Below are 17,403 nucleotides of genomic sequence, written 5' to 3'. Positions count from 1 at the left end.
ACCTACCACCTTCGAACATCGATATGTACCTGGAAGATCAAAAATAGTCCCCATCAGCATCGACGACCTTCTGCCAACGTTGTGGAAGGCTATGCTGGATGGTTTCGGCTGTTTTAGAACCGGCTCATGAGATGTTAACCAATAATGACGGCGCCGTGGTGCTTCGTACAAGACCCACTTCTCATCACATGTCAACACCCTGTCCAGAAATGGCTTCTTCTTCAGAGGAGACAGCAAAGAAACACAGGTGTCTGCTCGCGTTGCCTTCTGATCCGGAGTCAAATTATGTGGAACCCATCGATCCGACTTGTAGTGCTTCACAAGTTGATGGAAGTGCTACCGAATGGTTTCTTCATTCACACTGAATTGTAGTCCCAGTTCCTTACCTGTCTGGCCACTGTTCGCTTCAATTGCTGCCTGAAGATATTCATTTTGTACGTGTATTGGTCTTCCGGCATGTGGTGCGTCTTCGAGTGTTTCGTCACCGTCCTTAAACTTGTTACATCACCGCTGTACTACCCGCGTAGTCATAACAACCTCATCAAAGGCCTGGCATATCTTCCGCCCCGCTGCAGGACGTTTGACTCCTTTTTGAACTCGTACAGTATACACTCCCTTATGACGCGTGTATGTTGTATGAGGTCCCATGTTTACTCTGTGGAGGTCCCATGTTTACTCTGTCCTTACGCAAGTTCAAGGTGTAACTGAACTGCCACAACCAGACAGTATGTTGGATATACCCACACAAACAACTGACCTTCGCCTTAACTCCATTCGCATTCAACTCACGGTGTGAGGGCCAATGGAGCACAGGCCTCCACAAAAAAACGACAGAACTTTCTTGGTTATCTTGATATAAATTCACATAATTTAGAAGAATCTTCCTGAATACGTGCATTTCAATGGGTAACAAACTTAATCATTAGTATTACTACGACCACATACAAGCTAGTTAAATAACGACACGAATAACTAATTGACGTAAATAAAAACTTGGAAAAATTAATTATTATTAATATACGAACTTTGCAACAAAGTATATTTTTAAAAATTAACATTATAAAAAAAAATTAAAATGTGATTCTTACGGTCTACTTCGATGCGTGTAATCCCATGTCCGATTTGGCATAATGACAGACCGTCATTTGCTGATCTTTCACGCCGTAAGAGAATGCCTCAAGTTGGGAAACTTCTAATTTAAAAGCACTTAAATGAGATTTAACTAACAGAAGTTACTTTAGATATGGAATAAAATACTTATCTAATATAAAAAGCAATTCTGGAACTTCCTTCTAATTTGTGAAATGCAGTTTTATATTTAATATTGAATTAATCATTTCCATTTTTAGAAAAGGAAAAAAAAATCTACAAAAAATCTCTTACCTTAGTTAAAGGACACTGATGCAGATTATCTAATTATTTACGAGGGAAGTTGGAAAATAAGTTCTTCCTTTTTTCCCGAGAAATTGTAAAGCAACAAGTAAACAAAACATTGGTTTATTGCGAGTCATCCATGCGTCATATGGTTACGTAGACAAAGACCCTCAAATGGAGCTATCGCACAGAAAGTTTGAATAAGCGGCTATTCTTTGCCCGGCAAGATGAAGAGATGTGGTTTGACCTAATAATCAAAGGAGGAGTGGTATAAATAGGCCAGCTGGATGTCGAATGTTGAATTCCATAACCAGCTTGTGAAAGTGTATGGTTCTTATATCACGTCGAAACAAATGTTCCCCGCAGCTCATGAGGGGCGTGCACACCGAAACTTGAATGAACGTTAACAGATACTTGAGAATAGAACATCAGGTGTGAAGATTGAATGATTCAAGCAAACAGGTGTCATAATCGATTAAGTCAATAGAGAACTTGGAATCGGGAACTCACAAAATCATTCACAACACTCTACAAAACCGAAAAGTGTCAGTACAACGGCTGCCCCGTCAACTAACCCGGAACCATATGGAACAACGAATGGACGTAAGTATGGAGTATTTTAAGTTGTATTATTGGAATAGAAATGATTTTCTGTTACGAATTGCAAGAGAAACGAAATGTGAGTCCTCCATTTCACATCAGAATCGAATGTCGCGTTTATGGAGTGGAAATATCCGTCTTCCCTTGTCAGAGAGACATTTAAGACACCTCCTCCAGGAAAGTTTTCTGGGACACCATCAAAGCTCAGAGGCAATTGTCAGACACTAAAGACTGAAATGTGTTATCCACAGGAAGCGGCCTGGCCTTCTGACCACACTCGGCGGTGGCAATAGAAAACCACGTTGCCAACTTCGGTTGGGATCGCCTTGCCCATCTGCCTTGCAGTCTCGACCTCGTGATCAGGGATTTTGTCTCTTTCCGGCATAGAAGAACGCTCTTGGCGGAAGACACTTTTGAACTAATGAGGAAGTGGTGATAGCCGTAAGGGGTTTTCTATATGTAGGACACGCATTTTTTTTTTTTTTTTTGAATTGCCATCCCACGATTATGTTCTGAGGCTAAGGCAGACGGTGATGACAAGGAATGAAATGACGGAATGAAAAAGAGGGAAGAAACAGAAGATCTCAGGAAAATTCATACACATGGTGTTTTCTATCAGAAAGCTCAATTGGCACATGCTGGCACCGAACCAAGGACCCCACGTACCAGAGGTCTGCGCTCTACCATTGAGCCACAGCGTTCCCATTTTTAAACTTCTTAAAGTAGTGTCACAAATGCATAAATGTGCTTGGTTGTTATGTGGAAATATAAAGTAAGCCTTGTTATTTATTTTCGCAGTATATTATTTGTCTTGAAGAAACACATTTGTCCATAGGCGCCACAGGAAGCTTATTTTCCAATTTATCCTCGTATATTTTATTATATTTATAGTTTTTATCTTTTAGGAAGAAAAATTACCTTCAAAGCACTTAGGGCTAATCCTTTCCTATAATAGCCTTTTGGGAAATATGGTTTCAATAAGATTGCCTTCTCTGCATCCAAAACAGCGCTACATAAAGAAATAAAAGTAATATTTCATTATGGTAAGAGGAAGTAATAATAATTAATAACTCAGTAAAATCCTTCTACCGTCTTTATTCGTTAGTTATTATAGTTGTTAATGTGCTACCAGTGACATGATTTCTTTAAAATGCTTTATTCCTGAAAATTCTATTATTCAGAAATCTGCTGGCAATTCCTAATTAATTCCTAAGTACTTTGTAATTCAATAACATAGCATGTTTTATTGAAAAAGCTTCGGCACACTGTACACAATTTAACACGTGGAAGATTGGAATTAGAGTTTCATAAGTACCTTGCAAATATGAATATAATTACAAGCCTACTCGTAGTTATTGTATTGAAATAATTTAAAATATTTGATGCGTCCTTGTAACTTTTAAACTAATTAATAAAAATCATTGAAGTTTCGTACGATGCAAATATCCATAGGAGACATACTCTACATACCACCAGATTAACAGTGTTGCCAACCTAAGGTGAAGTTATATTTTTCAAGGAGCATTACATCTACATATTAAACGAAAACTTACCACATTTAATATTCATTGTTACAAACTCAGGACGCTACATGTCAAAAAGATCCATACTTTTGTGCCCTTTACAACAGTGACGACACAAATGAGACAGACAGTACAATGCAGACGCAAAGTAGGAGTGTCAAATACTGTAATCATGATATGACATGTTTAGAATAAATGGGAAGAATAAGATGGGTACATTGAAGTCACTTCTTAAATCTGGGGAGGGGTACACTGGACGATACTTTCAAATTTGGGAATTGTCAAACAATAAATATTGGTAAATGCTCTCTAGCGCTTGAATATATACTTCTTTAAAGTTAGTTGATCCTGTTTGTCTCCTTCTACAAGTAAAAAATGTCAAAATATATGTACTCAATATGTATTAAAATACAATAAGATTATTTATTTAATTTATCCTCTTTGATGTGACTTGATTGCATAATACGGTTATATGGATCAGTAAAGGCTCCATTCCCTCGAATACGTCACAGGTATTATTAGTGCAGGGGCATAAGAAAGTATTTCCTAGTCTGTGGGATTTTGAATGAAGAAATATTTGAGACTAATCGCGATTTATTTGTAACGAAGCATATAATTACGTGCTACCAGGTATTTGGCCTGATTCCATTGCAGACGGGCTGTATGACGTCATAATTTCAAGATGGACGCCAGAATAGATACTAATATCTTTTTTCCGTCTGTAACTCATTTATGGTTAATTCTATGCAAATTTTGTAAATAACATTTTTTGTTCAGAATGAAGAAAGGTAGTGAAAAAGTTCATTATATATTTTTTTTAAATCTCTCTTACCGTTTTAGAGATATAGCTACAGTATTAAGTTTTCTCACTTGTTTTTCCTTCATATTAACTTTCGGCCAAGGCAATAGACCGAGGTAGAATCCGTAATTTGTACTAAAGGAAATGCGTTATTTTTTGAATGCAACTCATATTGTACAACTCGTTTCATACCTAACTAATGGGAGCGAGGTTGCTGATATGAAAGGATAATTTCTGACAATGAAGAAGTTTTGAAAGGCTTCTCGCCCCCTTTTTTCGGAGTGGGGTTTTTCTCAGCCCTTATTCAACCGAGTTACAGCAAATTAGGTAGGTAGCCTTTTAAGTCCCTACAAATTTAAGGTTGTTTCGCCCTACAAATTTTGAAACCGATCGAGTGAAATATACAAGGTGTTTTATTTTTTATTTTATTTTATTTTTTTTTTTGTGTTTGTTTTCAATGGCTATCAATCTGTTTTCTGGGCTATTTCTCCGCTCCTATTTTAATCGATTTACACGAAATTTTTAGAATGATTTTGTATGAGTATCTAGTTGTAGCCCCCAGAACTTGAAAGAGATGGGAGAACTCCGCTTACAGTAGTTGCTACAATAAAACAGTTACAGCGATTTTTGTTCACTTTGCAACTTCTCCCTCACAACGCGATACACCTAGGTACATATATAAACATCCGGTCTTCGCACGGCAAATGCACGAATTCTATAAGATTTCAAAATGTACGATGTAAAAATTTACTAATTAAGTTTGGACTTAACAGCATCAGGAGTATCATCACCTCAGCGACCACAACATCTACGGATTCAACACGGTCGCTTTCGATTATTTTGACATGCCACATCCCCCTCCACCTTCAATTGTAAAAACCGTTTGGATCGTTGTTCTCGCTGCATTAACCTATATTTTGGAGGGTGAATATTCTAGTACCAATTCAGAGGACATCTTTAGTGACTCCCTACTTTCTTAACCGGTGAGTACCAGGGTTGATACGGGCATGTAGAGAGCTAGTTGGCTCTCTAGGTCACGAATACGCTGGTCTCGATGTCGCAAAGTGAGGTATGTTTGAACAGGAGTCGAAAAACCGATCGATATTCCCGATAATGTTGTAGTCACTTCTCGGTTGCCGTGCGCCACTGAAGAGACTTCCGGTGGCGCTCTTTGGGTCTATCCTTATCTCCTATGTTGCGTAATTCTATGCCGCACACTACCCATGAAACCACAAAGATCCAGCAAGATCCTCACAAGAAATGACCCGAACAGACCCAAAAGCATGAATGGATTACTTTTGGGGGCACGTATTTCCGGTGACCGAAAGGCCCCTCAGGCATTGTGGATATGGGGACAACGAGAAGACACGACACGCTAGTTTCCGAATATGCAAACCCCAATGTCGCCATTGAAGTTGCTCCAGTGCTAGAGCTTTAAACAGTCAGACACTGCTGATCGCTCTCTGCTATTTCGACCTATTTTCACAGTGTTTGGCCATTTTGAGCTCTGACACTCTAACAACTTTAAATGTGACAGCGGGATTTGCATATTTGGACACTAGCGTGTCTTCTCTTTGTCCCCATACTCACAATGACCAAGGGGCCCGTAGGTCATCGGAGATATGCACGCCAACAAGTAAACAATCTGTGCTTCTGGGCCGGTTCTCGTCACTTCTTGTGAAGATCCTGTTGGATCTCTGTGGTTTCATAGGTAGTGTGCGGCCATAGAATGAGGCAGCGGAGCAAAGAGATGAGTATAGACCCAAAGATCTCTACCAGAAGTCTCTTTAGTGGCGCACGGTGACCCGAGAAGTGACTACAATAGTATCGAAACAGTCGATCGGATTTTCGACTTCTGTTCAAACATACCTCACTTTGCGACATCGAAACCAACTTAATCGTGATCTACAGAGCATACTGGTTCTTTACATACTCATATCGACCCTAGTACTCACCAGTCAAGAAAGTAGGGAGTCAAGAATGCATTGAGTGGAGATGCGCTTCACCAATGACAACACTGAAAATTGCTTGCTGGGTCATTTATTACTTACCGGTGGTTGTCTTTACATGCTCTAAATGCTGTGCAAAATCAATATTATTGCAGATCCTTCATACTTACGTGCACAGTAAAGTCCGTGTTTTACACATGCAATTTACAACAAAACGTCCTTTCCCACAACCACAACGTACTAGTTTCAGTAACCATTCTAGCGCGTATGGCATCGTACTAATCATAGGAGAATATTTGTTTCCAGATTTCTCCCATCCATACTGTGATGATTTTTGGGAGGTTTGGTTGTTGCTTATCAGCACGCGTCACTCCAGCACTTGATAATGTACTCTTAAAATATGTGGTGTGAGGGAGGATTTTTGGAGGTAAATTTTCACTTTGCACATCTTTTCTTGAAAACATTTACCATCGCAATTCACCCATGTCTGATATTTTTTTCCTGACAAGAAAACTTGGCAAATGAAATGCTCGACTATTGCTCATGTTCTAGTTTAAATTCTTCTTCAGATCGAAGTAATGCCAAAGCCTGTTGCTCTGCTGTTTAGAAAGATTTGCAGAAAGCTAGTTTGAATTTATTCTTGAAGGATTCGGTAATATCACTTCCCGAAAATGCATGAAGAGCTAACAATGCCTGAACTTATGTCGGTCCTATACTGGAATACACGAGACTAATATCAATAAATCGTTTATTAGCACCAAATTTGGTAACGAACATAGTCTTTCGGTAAATGTTGCGACCACCACAGTGAAAGGACAAAATCGTCTGTATCTGGTGAATATATGTGCGGGGTAGTAGAATGACGTAAGATGTACAATGAATGTAGAATAATTTTGGTATGAGCTTCCTTTTGAGTGTTTTGAAGTTCTTTAATATAATTTCCATCTGATGACTTTGCCTCATTCCTATAACTAACTATCAGTTTTTGTTTAATCTTTTGTGCATGGAATATGGCTTTATTTACAAAAAATGACGTTAGCGCATCCTTAGGTTTTGAATGAGACAAGAGAGATTTATTGGCGATCTTTGGATATTGATAGAGTCTGTAATTTTGTACTCAACACACATTTCTTTCCCAGAAAACAGAAAAGAACAGAAATTTAATTTGAATAAAACACAACTGAGAAAACTGATGACTATAGTCAAGAGAATTATGACTATATCTCGGAAACAGTAAGAGAGATAAAAAAAATAATGAATTTTTCTCTAGCTGTTCTCATTCAGAACAAAAAATATTATTTAAAAAAAATTGCAGAGAATTAACCACAAACGAGTTACAGATGGAAAAAGATATTAGTATCTATTCTGGCTGCCATCTTGAAATTATGACGTCATACAGCCCGTCTGCAATGGAATCAGGCAAAACACCTGGTAGTAAATGATTCTATGATTAGTTACAAATATATCGCGAGTAGTTATAATATTTCTTCATTCGAAATCCCTTCGAGTGGAACATATTAATATATGCCCTTGCTATTGAATGAAAAACAACAGAAAATTTTAAACTATGACTATATCTCGGAAACGGTAAAGATATCAAAAACATTATAATGAAATTTTCTCTTCCTTTTTTCGTTCTGAACAAAAAATGTTATGTACAAAATTTGCATAGAATTAACCATAAACGAGTTACAAACGAAAAAAGATATTACTATCTATTTTGGTGGCCATCTTTAAATTATAACGCCAGCCCGTCTGCAATGGAATCAGGCCAAACACCTGGTAGCACATGATTATATGCTTCATTTCAAATACATTGCGATAAGTCTCAAATATTTCTTCATTCAAAATCCCACGGGATTATATATGCCTCTGGACTATATGGTGAAAATCTCTTAAATTTTGGAAGAGTACAAAGGATCACCTCTTAAATTTGGGAATTGTCAAAATAAATAAAATTTGGTAACTGTTCAATAGAATACAAATACATACCTATGTAAATTTGGTATGTTCACCTCGTAACCTTTTATGGATTTAAAAACTGCCAAAAACATGTAAGCATATACGTCTGGTCAAGGTACCTTTCTAAATTTTGAAACCGTATTTGGCAAATGTGAATTCGGGAAGTACTTTCTTTAATCTTAGATGAAGTCTTATGAGATACTTATATGTAAGTGTTTCACATGTACTTGGTAATGCGATGGCGTATATTGTATCATTGTTTAACAAGAAAATATATTCTGACGTTACATTCGCATATTACTTAAAACACGAAACAGGATTTTCTACGTTTTAATAATCTGATTTATATGTTCTGACTTCATATTTACATATTTTATGTCTTTAAAATAATACTTATAAATTTATGATTTGACACCTGATAGATAATTAATTTAACACAGAAATGTTTGTCAATTTTTGTTTCAAAATTTTAGTTTGAAAAGTTTTGCACTCAATATATTTTTTTTAGTTTGAATGTTTTTAATTTGAAAATTTCTTGTATAAAAATTTTTGCATTCATTGCAATCATCTTGTTTTTAATTTTTTTATTTTCAATTTTTTGTTTCAAAATTTTAATATTATTTCTTTAATTTGAAAATTTGATTTTTTAGTTTGAAACTTTTTGCACACTGAATTTTTCAGTTTGAAAAATTTTGATCTTTTGTTTGAAAATTTTTGTAGTCATTGAAATTTTTTGTTTGAAAAATTTTGCACTACTGACATTTTTAGTTTGAATTAGTTTGTTTGAAAATGTTTGTACTTACTGATTTTCTAGTTTGGAAATTTCGTGTTTGACAACTTATGAACTCATTGTGTTTTATTTGAAAAGTTTTGACCTCACTGAATTAGAAAAAGAACTGTATGAAAATTTCTTGTTTGAAAAATTTTGCACTCACTGAATCTTTTGTTTTGAAGGTTTTTGTTTTAAATTTATATTTTGAAATTTTTGTTGAAGTTTTGTCCTTTCACTGAATTTTTTGTTAAAAATTTTTGCACTTACTGAATTTTTGTTTCGGTTGAATTTGCTTAAACATTCTTCTGAAAAATTTCCATACTGAAAGAATACGTTTTGCTTTCCCTGAAAAATTTTGAGAACTTTGTAGTCAGTAGCAGTTAATGGGGGAGATCGAGGGAATACCGTGAGGAAGGATGTCATACTTCAACTTACAGGGAATTTGAACATCCCTTGCGCGACATATGGGTAAGCATTGTCGCTTAATATGATGACACTATGTCTGATTATGATTGCTGGATATTTGAGGACAAGTTTGTGTTGGAATTAATGGAGTTCAGCATTGTAACGATCTGCAATGTTGATTTCACCTCGCCTGAGAAAAGCATGATGGTTCATCCCTACTATAGACCACCATATCAGCAGACGATACCTGTGGATGGAGAGGTAGTTTAGGAAACCGTTCTGGACGTTGATCACTATCGAATTGTTGCTCTGACCGTTTACAATTTTGATTGCAGATTCATTTTTTATTTCATCTGCAACGACAATACTTTCACGGTTATTCCTTTCACTCAGAGAACAGCACACCTCCTGGCAATGAGTCTTATTGGCCGGTGCAGCTCATGTGGCACCTATGGGTCCAACTTTTTCAATTTACCGATTGCACGGAACTGCCGAATGACAGTGGTATGGTGAATGCCTACCTCATCTACAATGGCACGAACACTTTACGAGGGTCTGCTTCCACAGTATCTCTGAGGAAATCATCCGAACATGATGTTGGTCAATTCCTACGGAACTGTAATATTGTGTCACCGAAACGAAATTTAATAAATGAACGGCAAATGGTGCGTTAATTAGCCATTGCTAACCCAAACCCACTGCTATTTTGTTTTCGGCTTGCTGCGCAGGATGTTCCAGTTTGAATTCATAGAGAAAAAACACTCGCAATTTCACGGCCCGCCTTCTGAGTACCCCAGCCTCTTTAATGGACGTTTACTGAGTTTGTGAAGTTAGACCGTGACCTTTGTCTATCCTTGTATTTGTTCTTGAGACGAATTTTCGCCAGACGTCAAAGTGGACATTTCATTTGCAGCAATCTAATATATCATACATATTACTTAATAGCTGCTAGGAAGCAAACATATATTGACTCATAACGTTTGTTCATATGGCTCTGTGTCTGCGTATCGTTATAAATACCTAGGTAAACCAATAGAGAATATTAGTGAGCCATTGGACCCATCAGTAGAGGCAACATGCTTTGTAAGTATAGATACGAAGAAAAGACTGAAACACTGAGTGATGAAAGGTGATACCCACGAAATACAGTCAAATATGGTAGAGGCCGTTGTCAGTACAATACTGTCATGTAAAGTGAATAGTCTGTTGGAAGATGACGGGAAGGGTTCATCTAAATGATTATGATTGTGGCAAAGCCATCAGTCGGCTTGAGGCAAATCGATGTGTCTTAGAGGTTGAACGTCTGACGGGCGAGCTAAAGAGAGTTCATATCTCAACTTGAAAACGTCTGGTTACAAGAGAAATACCTCCTCATGTGCATGGTGGAAGTCATGGAAGGTGTAGTTGAATACTACGGTCATCATATGACGTATTTCGAGCAAGTAGAAACAAAGTTACAAGGATTTGAAAATTTGGCATTTTTCAAAGGACTTCATTTCGAAAAGTTATTTAGATAAATATTCCACCCAATTACGTAAATGGTTTTCGAAAGACTTAAAGATCAAAATCCCGTTTACAGCAATTTGATACATCAAACCCGTCCGTCTCACTTGCGTTATTACTGCTGTAGAAGCCATCAAAATTTGTGTTTGTGATAGTGTAGCGTCCTTTGTTTGTAACACTGAATAACAAATGTGATATCGTAGGTTTTCGTGCATTTAAGAGATTAAATAATGCCAGTTACAATTGCAAATTCAAATACATATAGTACTGTACGTACTCCATGTACATTCCCCTTTCAAGAAGGCAGCAGCTTCTATTATTAAATAGTGTTGAGTTTCCAGGCTCCAGTCGAATTGCTTTAGTCAACCAGTTACAGGCTTCAGCATACAATCTAGCTTTATATGCTTCATTCCCGAGAAGTGCAAAATTATGAACTTGCTGTCGTATCATAATAGCCTGTGTCACTCCAGAATCCTGTTGTCGACTTCGCTGAAGAAAACGATACAATGAACATCTGTTAGTATTTAAACGTTATATACTGATTAATTTTTACATAGTAATAACAATACTCTTTATTGATATATGTGATACTAGTCATAGAGTCATTAATTGGATACATTAAAACAAATTCATGATCTGACGAATTATGGAAGAAAATATTATGAACAACTTAAAAAACATGCAAAAGACATGAGACAACATAGAATAGTGTTAATAATTTTAACGACATAAAACTTATATGCATATTAACAATACGATATCCTCAGGCGCGGATGCAAGGGGAGGCTATAGGGGCTTTTCCCTTGACGCTGAGGTATACACTGGATAAAATGGGCTTCAATCCTGCTTTACACTGGATAAAGTTGCAAACTGTGGTTTAGCCCCTCCCTTGAACATATCCTGGATCCGCCACTGTATATCCTAAACATATATAAAACTGCCAAACGAAAAAGATTTATTCATTACTGGCTCACAACAAATCGATCTTTAATTTCAGATTTTTCTCTAAAAAATATATCAAATAGTAAAAGTGTTTTATTAACAGTTGTACTACTCAGTGGCGGCTAATGTTAGTGTTGCAGCGTTGCGCAACGACCAAAGTATTTCAAGAAAAAAATATGATCAATAGTAGTAAAGAACAGAAAAAATACTTTTTAAAACTAGCATATATACACTTTAAATAACATATTTTTTTACTTCTGTAACTGCTCGTTCCGTTAATCCGTTTTAAAATGCGAAAAATAATCCGTCACAGAGTCTCTAATTTATATTGTGTTGCAGCGAGCATACAACGACCAGATTCCTTCAGCGCGGCAATTGGAGTAAATGTTAAGTCTCCTTTCCCCTATCTCAGAAGTTAAAGGGACTGGTCGTTGCAGTGCTTCTGCAACACAGCACGGTTTCCAGTGAACGAGAAGGTTTTTCGCGCTAAATAAGATTTCTGAATTTTCTTTCACTAGCAATTAACAAATGGAATTTGTTTTTATGCATTCATATTTTTAAATTACGGGACCATACTGAAGCAAATCAAAATAATGACAAAAAAAATTATTGCAGAATTACAAAATAATAAAGAAAATATCTAGTAGAGGAGAAAACAAATGAAAGTAAACCCGCATTTACAAGTTAATTCTTAGCTTATATTGATAATGAAGGCTTCTTCTACAGTAATTTGTGAATCAAATATTAATAAGTCAGTATGTAGAATCGCTCCTCCCCCCCTCTGTGGATAGTATTTTAGTATAAACATATTTCTTTTATAAAATAAGTATATTTTATACTCTTGATAATTTACACATAAAACTGTATGATGGGGAACGCCACATTGAATTTGGGACTAGTTAGCAATGCTCAGGGGCGTAGCCACGAGGAGGGTCCACCGGGTCCGGACCTCCCAAAAATTTCGAAACTTGACTAACATTTGTAGACTTTCTTAACGAACTATACTTGTTTAACAGAGAATTTTTTTTTATTTTACGACTCATCATGTACTCTTCTTTTCTTATAAAAATAATCGTTTTATCAATTTTTCTAAAAATATAGATGACAGTAAGTAAGAATTACTTATCGTCTTTTCGGGTGCAGTATAAGACAGGTTCCATATTATGTAGACGTATTGGACCTCCCTCAAATACTTTGGACCCCTCCCAGTTAACATTTCTGGGTGTAGAACTGGCAGTGCTGTTTGTTTTGATGTTCCTTGATTTTTTGGCTTCTGTTACATGCTGATCCTTCATCTGGCGGGTTTTGAAGTTTCCTTTCCAGAACATATCACATTGGTAAGCATTGTTTCGCCTCATGTGGAAGTATATTGTGTTCACCGTGCATTGCGTAACAAGCAAGACGGATGATTTGGAATGTAGTTTTTTTCTTTTACGCACATGTGTGTGTGTGTGTTGATGTATGAATATGTGACATGCGGAATTCATATACCAGTACCTATTTTGTATCAGCTGTTTTGGTTTTTAATTATTAGGTTTAATTTTATTGTGTGTGCTTTAATTCTGTAAATAACCTACAAATTCTGAATGAATTGTATACCATGACTTACAAAAAACATTGACCAGCTTTCAACTGGGGAAAAATTAGCAATTAAGGCTTAGACAAAACAAGCAAAGGGCAATTCAGGAGAGTGTTCGAAAAAAAAATCCAGTTTAAATTTACAGGATATCTTATGGCAGTAGTGTTGTTTGCACCAGAGAAATTTTCTCAATTTATTTCAAATTTTCCTGGATAAACTGTGAATAAAGTGTGTTCAATGTACATTTTTTTATAACACTAATCTCTGCTACGAACTCTCTTCAGTCAACGCTGAAGAGGAATTCGGATCACTGTCAGGGACTGAGTTTGCTAGAATGAATCGTTCGCAATAATCTAGAAAAAATATTTGGTGAATCTACAAAGCTTCTGAAATTAATATTAACTGTACCTATGGCGTCAGAAAAAGACGAAAAGTTTTTTTCCACGTGAGAAAGAATTGACAGTTTCAAGGAATTGAATGTTCCAAGAAAGGTTATCACCATTGGTTATGCTTTCCATCGAAAAAGACCTGATAATAAGAATACCAGAGTTCAACCAGCATGTATTAGACAGATTTGCTTCAATAAAAGAGAGGAGAATGAACTTACTAATTAATTAAGGTGATTAATCGGATAAAATGTTCTGCATTTTTTTATTTTTTAAAAACAGAATTTTATTTAACATGTCACATAGCATTTACATCTAAAGTTATGCTGATTAGTCAATGAGTCAACTTTATATCTTCTGTCTCTTATCGTTCGTACTGCAACACCCGTAACCACAATCCACCGGCCGCCACTGGTACTACTATTATATATTGAAGTTCCAAACAAGATTTCATTACATGCAAAAAGTTGATAATTTCTAGGGTTGTGAGATGCAACTCTAATATACAACAAATCAATCAAGTCAGTCTTAATACAACAAATCAATCAAGTCAGTCTTAATACAACAAATCAATCAAGTCAGTCTTAATACAACAAATCAATCAAGTCAGTCTTAATACAACAAATCAATCAAGTCAGTCTTAATACAACAAATCAATCAAGTCAGTCTTAATACAACAAATCAATCAGCTCAATCTTAATACAACAAATCAATCAAGTCACTCTTAATACAACAAATCAATCAAGTTAGTCTTAATACAACAAATCAATCAAGTCAGTCTTAATACAACAAATCAATCAAGTCACTCTTAATACAACAAATCAATCAAGTCAGTCTTAATACAACAAATCAATCAAGTCAGTCTTAATACAACAAATCAATCAAGTCAGTCTTAATACAATAAATCAATCAGCTCAATCTTAATACAACAAATCAATCAAGTCACTCTTAATACAACAAATCAATCAAGTTAGTCTTAATACAACAAATCAATCAAGTCAGTCTTAATACAACAAATCAATCAAGTCAGTCTTATCATGAATTATGTTATGAACAAATTTGATCTCTTTTAGCAAAGGACAGTAAATTACGTTTTAAAGGAACAGCATCAGTAGTTAGATCACTGAATTTAAATTTAAATCGAAGAAAAGAGAAGAACGGAATTTAAATAACTTCAATACATAGAGAAATCGAAATCAAGTTCCTATTTCATATCCAGGTTCCATATTCTAAGTATGATCTAAGATTAGCACAATAAAGATCTTTAAAGTCTGTAAAATCTATTTCATAAGACCTAAATTCAGGGCTGGATTAACCGATTAAGCAAAATCAGCACATGCTTAGGGCATCAAGGGAAGGGAAGCATCACAGAAATTCTCCATAGGCGAACTTATCATAGTCCATCGGTCATATGGTTCAATACTGCAAATGGTGCAGCTGAACCGGGACCCACGAAGGGGGACCCCAACATAAAAAAAAAAAAAACATATAAATGTAACTATACAATGATTAACAAAAGCACTCAGAGAGTGCAGATTCGGCCGAGTCACGAAATCGAAGGGAAAAAATTCTTCCACATTAGTCCACATAAAAGCAGGAGAAACTTTATTATGATTATTATGATTATGATTATGATTATGATTATTATTAATAATAATAATAATAATACAAAAGTGGTACGCTTCTAGGGTGGCGACAAAATTTACAGGAAAAAAATTCGGTGGCTTTTCTCGGTTTTCCAGAACATATTTTTGAAATTTTCCCTGATACATACTTAGGCACATGGATTTTAAAATATTCATTGAAAAACAAGATCAAGAAAGTATGACAAGAATGATGCAAAGTAATATATTTTCTCCCTAATGAACTACAGTAATGAATAATACAGAAACAAATATAACATATTTTCTTACGAAATTACAGAACACTTGGTTAATAGAAACTCCTGCACAAAACATAAAATTAAACATCTTCCGTTAAACATTAATTTGTAACGTTAGTCACATGATGAAAGTTTCGCCACATATGAAAGGAAAAGGTCACAGTAAGACACTAACCGAAAAAGGGCGGATATATTTACATAAAACTGTCTGTTCTATATTAACAACGTATCTTTACAAAAAATCGATAGTATTATGTATTTCATTTGCTGTTGAATACAAGAGCATTGTATTTGTTTTAAATATTGTATCGAAATTATGTACTGACGAGTTCTATACCATTTTGTACAAATGTACACTCATGTCCAAAATTATTGTCGCATGTCTATAAATATGTTGTTGTAGGAATATAATTTGATAACGAATTCACCCGGTATTTCTTATAATGTTAGTATGTGTATAATCGGTAAGACATGTATGTGGCAAATTTCATGTCAAAAGAGGAGTAAATAAGAACAATAAAACAAAAATAAAACTCTCTTGTCCATTTAGCAACATTTTGTTTTACTCATTCTAATTTTCGTATTTATAATTCTTTTCCTATGAAATTTACCACAAATATACATTTCCCGATTATTTACATAGTATCAGTTTTAAAAGTACCCTGCAAAATCATTATCAAATTATATTCTTACAAGAAGACAGTTATAGATATGCGACAATCATTTTGGACATGAGTGTACATGTAACATGGTCCAGAGAATGATTAATAAATCTAATCTAATCTAATCTAGTCCTTCTCCAAGCGTTTATTTCGTCATTTCCTCCAAGCGCATATCTTCCATTATTTTAGTCTTCGTAGCTTCAAGCTCGTTCACAATGATTTTTATTTCCCTGTCTTCAGCTTCTTGTTTCATTTCTTCTGCCTCCTGTCGTTGTTCTGTTACTTCTGCAAAATGAGTACGAGCATTTCGTGCATAATGAATCATTATTTCTCACGGTTACCAGAAGCTTATATCTCGTGTACAAGTCTGCGTGCTACTGACGTTTGTTCTTTTAAATAATTTGCTATACATTACGCATTGATTAAAAATCATCTTTCTAGATTTGAATTTTCATAAGAGAAATCAAGATCATTTTAGCATTTCTTAAACCACTGTACTCTGAAGTATCCAAATTATATAGCCAAAAGTCATCCAAACGCTAACCAGTTCTAGACCACTGATCGTAATTGACTTACAACTTGGATCCGGACAAAATTATTTGAACTGCCTCACAACTCCATTTGCTCTAAGCCATCTATCCAATTATTTTCAACTAATTCAGCTAAAAGATACTTCATGAGATTTACTTCAACATCAGATTCGGCAGAAATCTCAAGATTCAAACACAAAAGAGCTCTACTCAGTTTATACTTTAAAAGTGACTTCTTCAAAAGTTTAAGAACAAATTTACGTAGACATTTTTTGCAATTTCGATGTTTCAGGATAAATGTCAATGGTTCTTTCAGCCAACACAGAACAAACCTTCACTGGAGAAATTGCTGAGCCTCTAGTGGTGTACTTCGCACAGTGTGCTGGAACAGCCTTAAAAGTTATGCATAGCTCCTAGAAATTTAATGATTCTCTAGTTCATTGCTCCAACTGCAGTCTTAAATGCTCCACGCAAAGAAAGTAACCAAAGCTTCCAATATCAAGTATTACAGAATCATTTGGCAACGTCTTGGTAT

The 17,403-nt window shown here is 35.5% G+C and overlaps 1 protein-coding gene across 4 annotated transcripts in view; it reads right to left on the bottom strand.

Annotated features, from left to right (window-relative positions):
* LOC145667096 (uncharacterized) overlaps positions 1–17,403 on the bottom strand; it is a 96,132-nt gene that overhangs the window by 7,595 nt on the left and 71,134 nt on the right. For all 4 annotated transcript variants that reach the window (XM_081734823.1, XM_081734825.1, XM_081734824.1 and 1 more), the window contains 2 exons: positions 11,165–11,376; positions 2,893–2,983 (listed from right to left, as the gene is read on the bottom strand). In XM_081734823.1, coding sequence (XP_081590949.1) covers positions 2,893–2,983; positions 11,165–11,376 — 303 coding nt within the window. The remainder of the gene's footprint in view (positions 1–2,892; positions 2,984–11,164; positions 11,377–17,403) is intronic.

Source organism: Thermobia domestica, chromosome 12 (assembly GCF_964235325.1).
Source record: "Thermobia domestica chromosome 12, izTheDome1.hap1.1, whole genome shotgun sequence".
NCBI classification, from domain to species: domain Eukaryota; kingdom Metazoa; phylum Arthropoda; class Insecta; order Zygentoma; family Lepismatidae; genus Thermobia; species Thermobia domestica.
The sequence above is the reverse complement of the archived record's forward strand: the minus strand, read 5'-3'. Positions and strand labels throughout refer to the sequence as shown.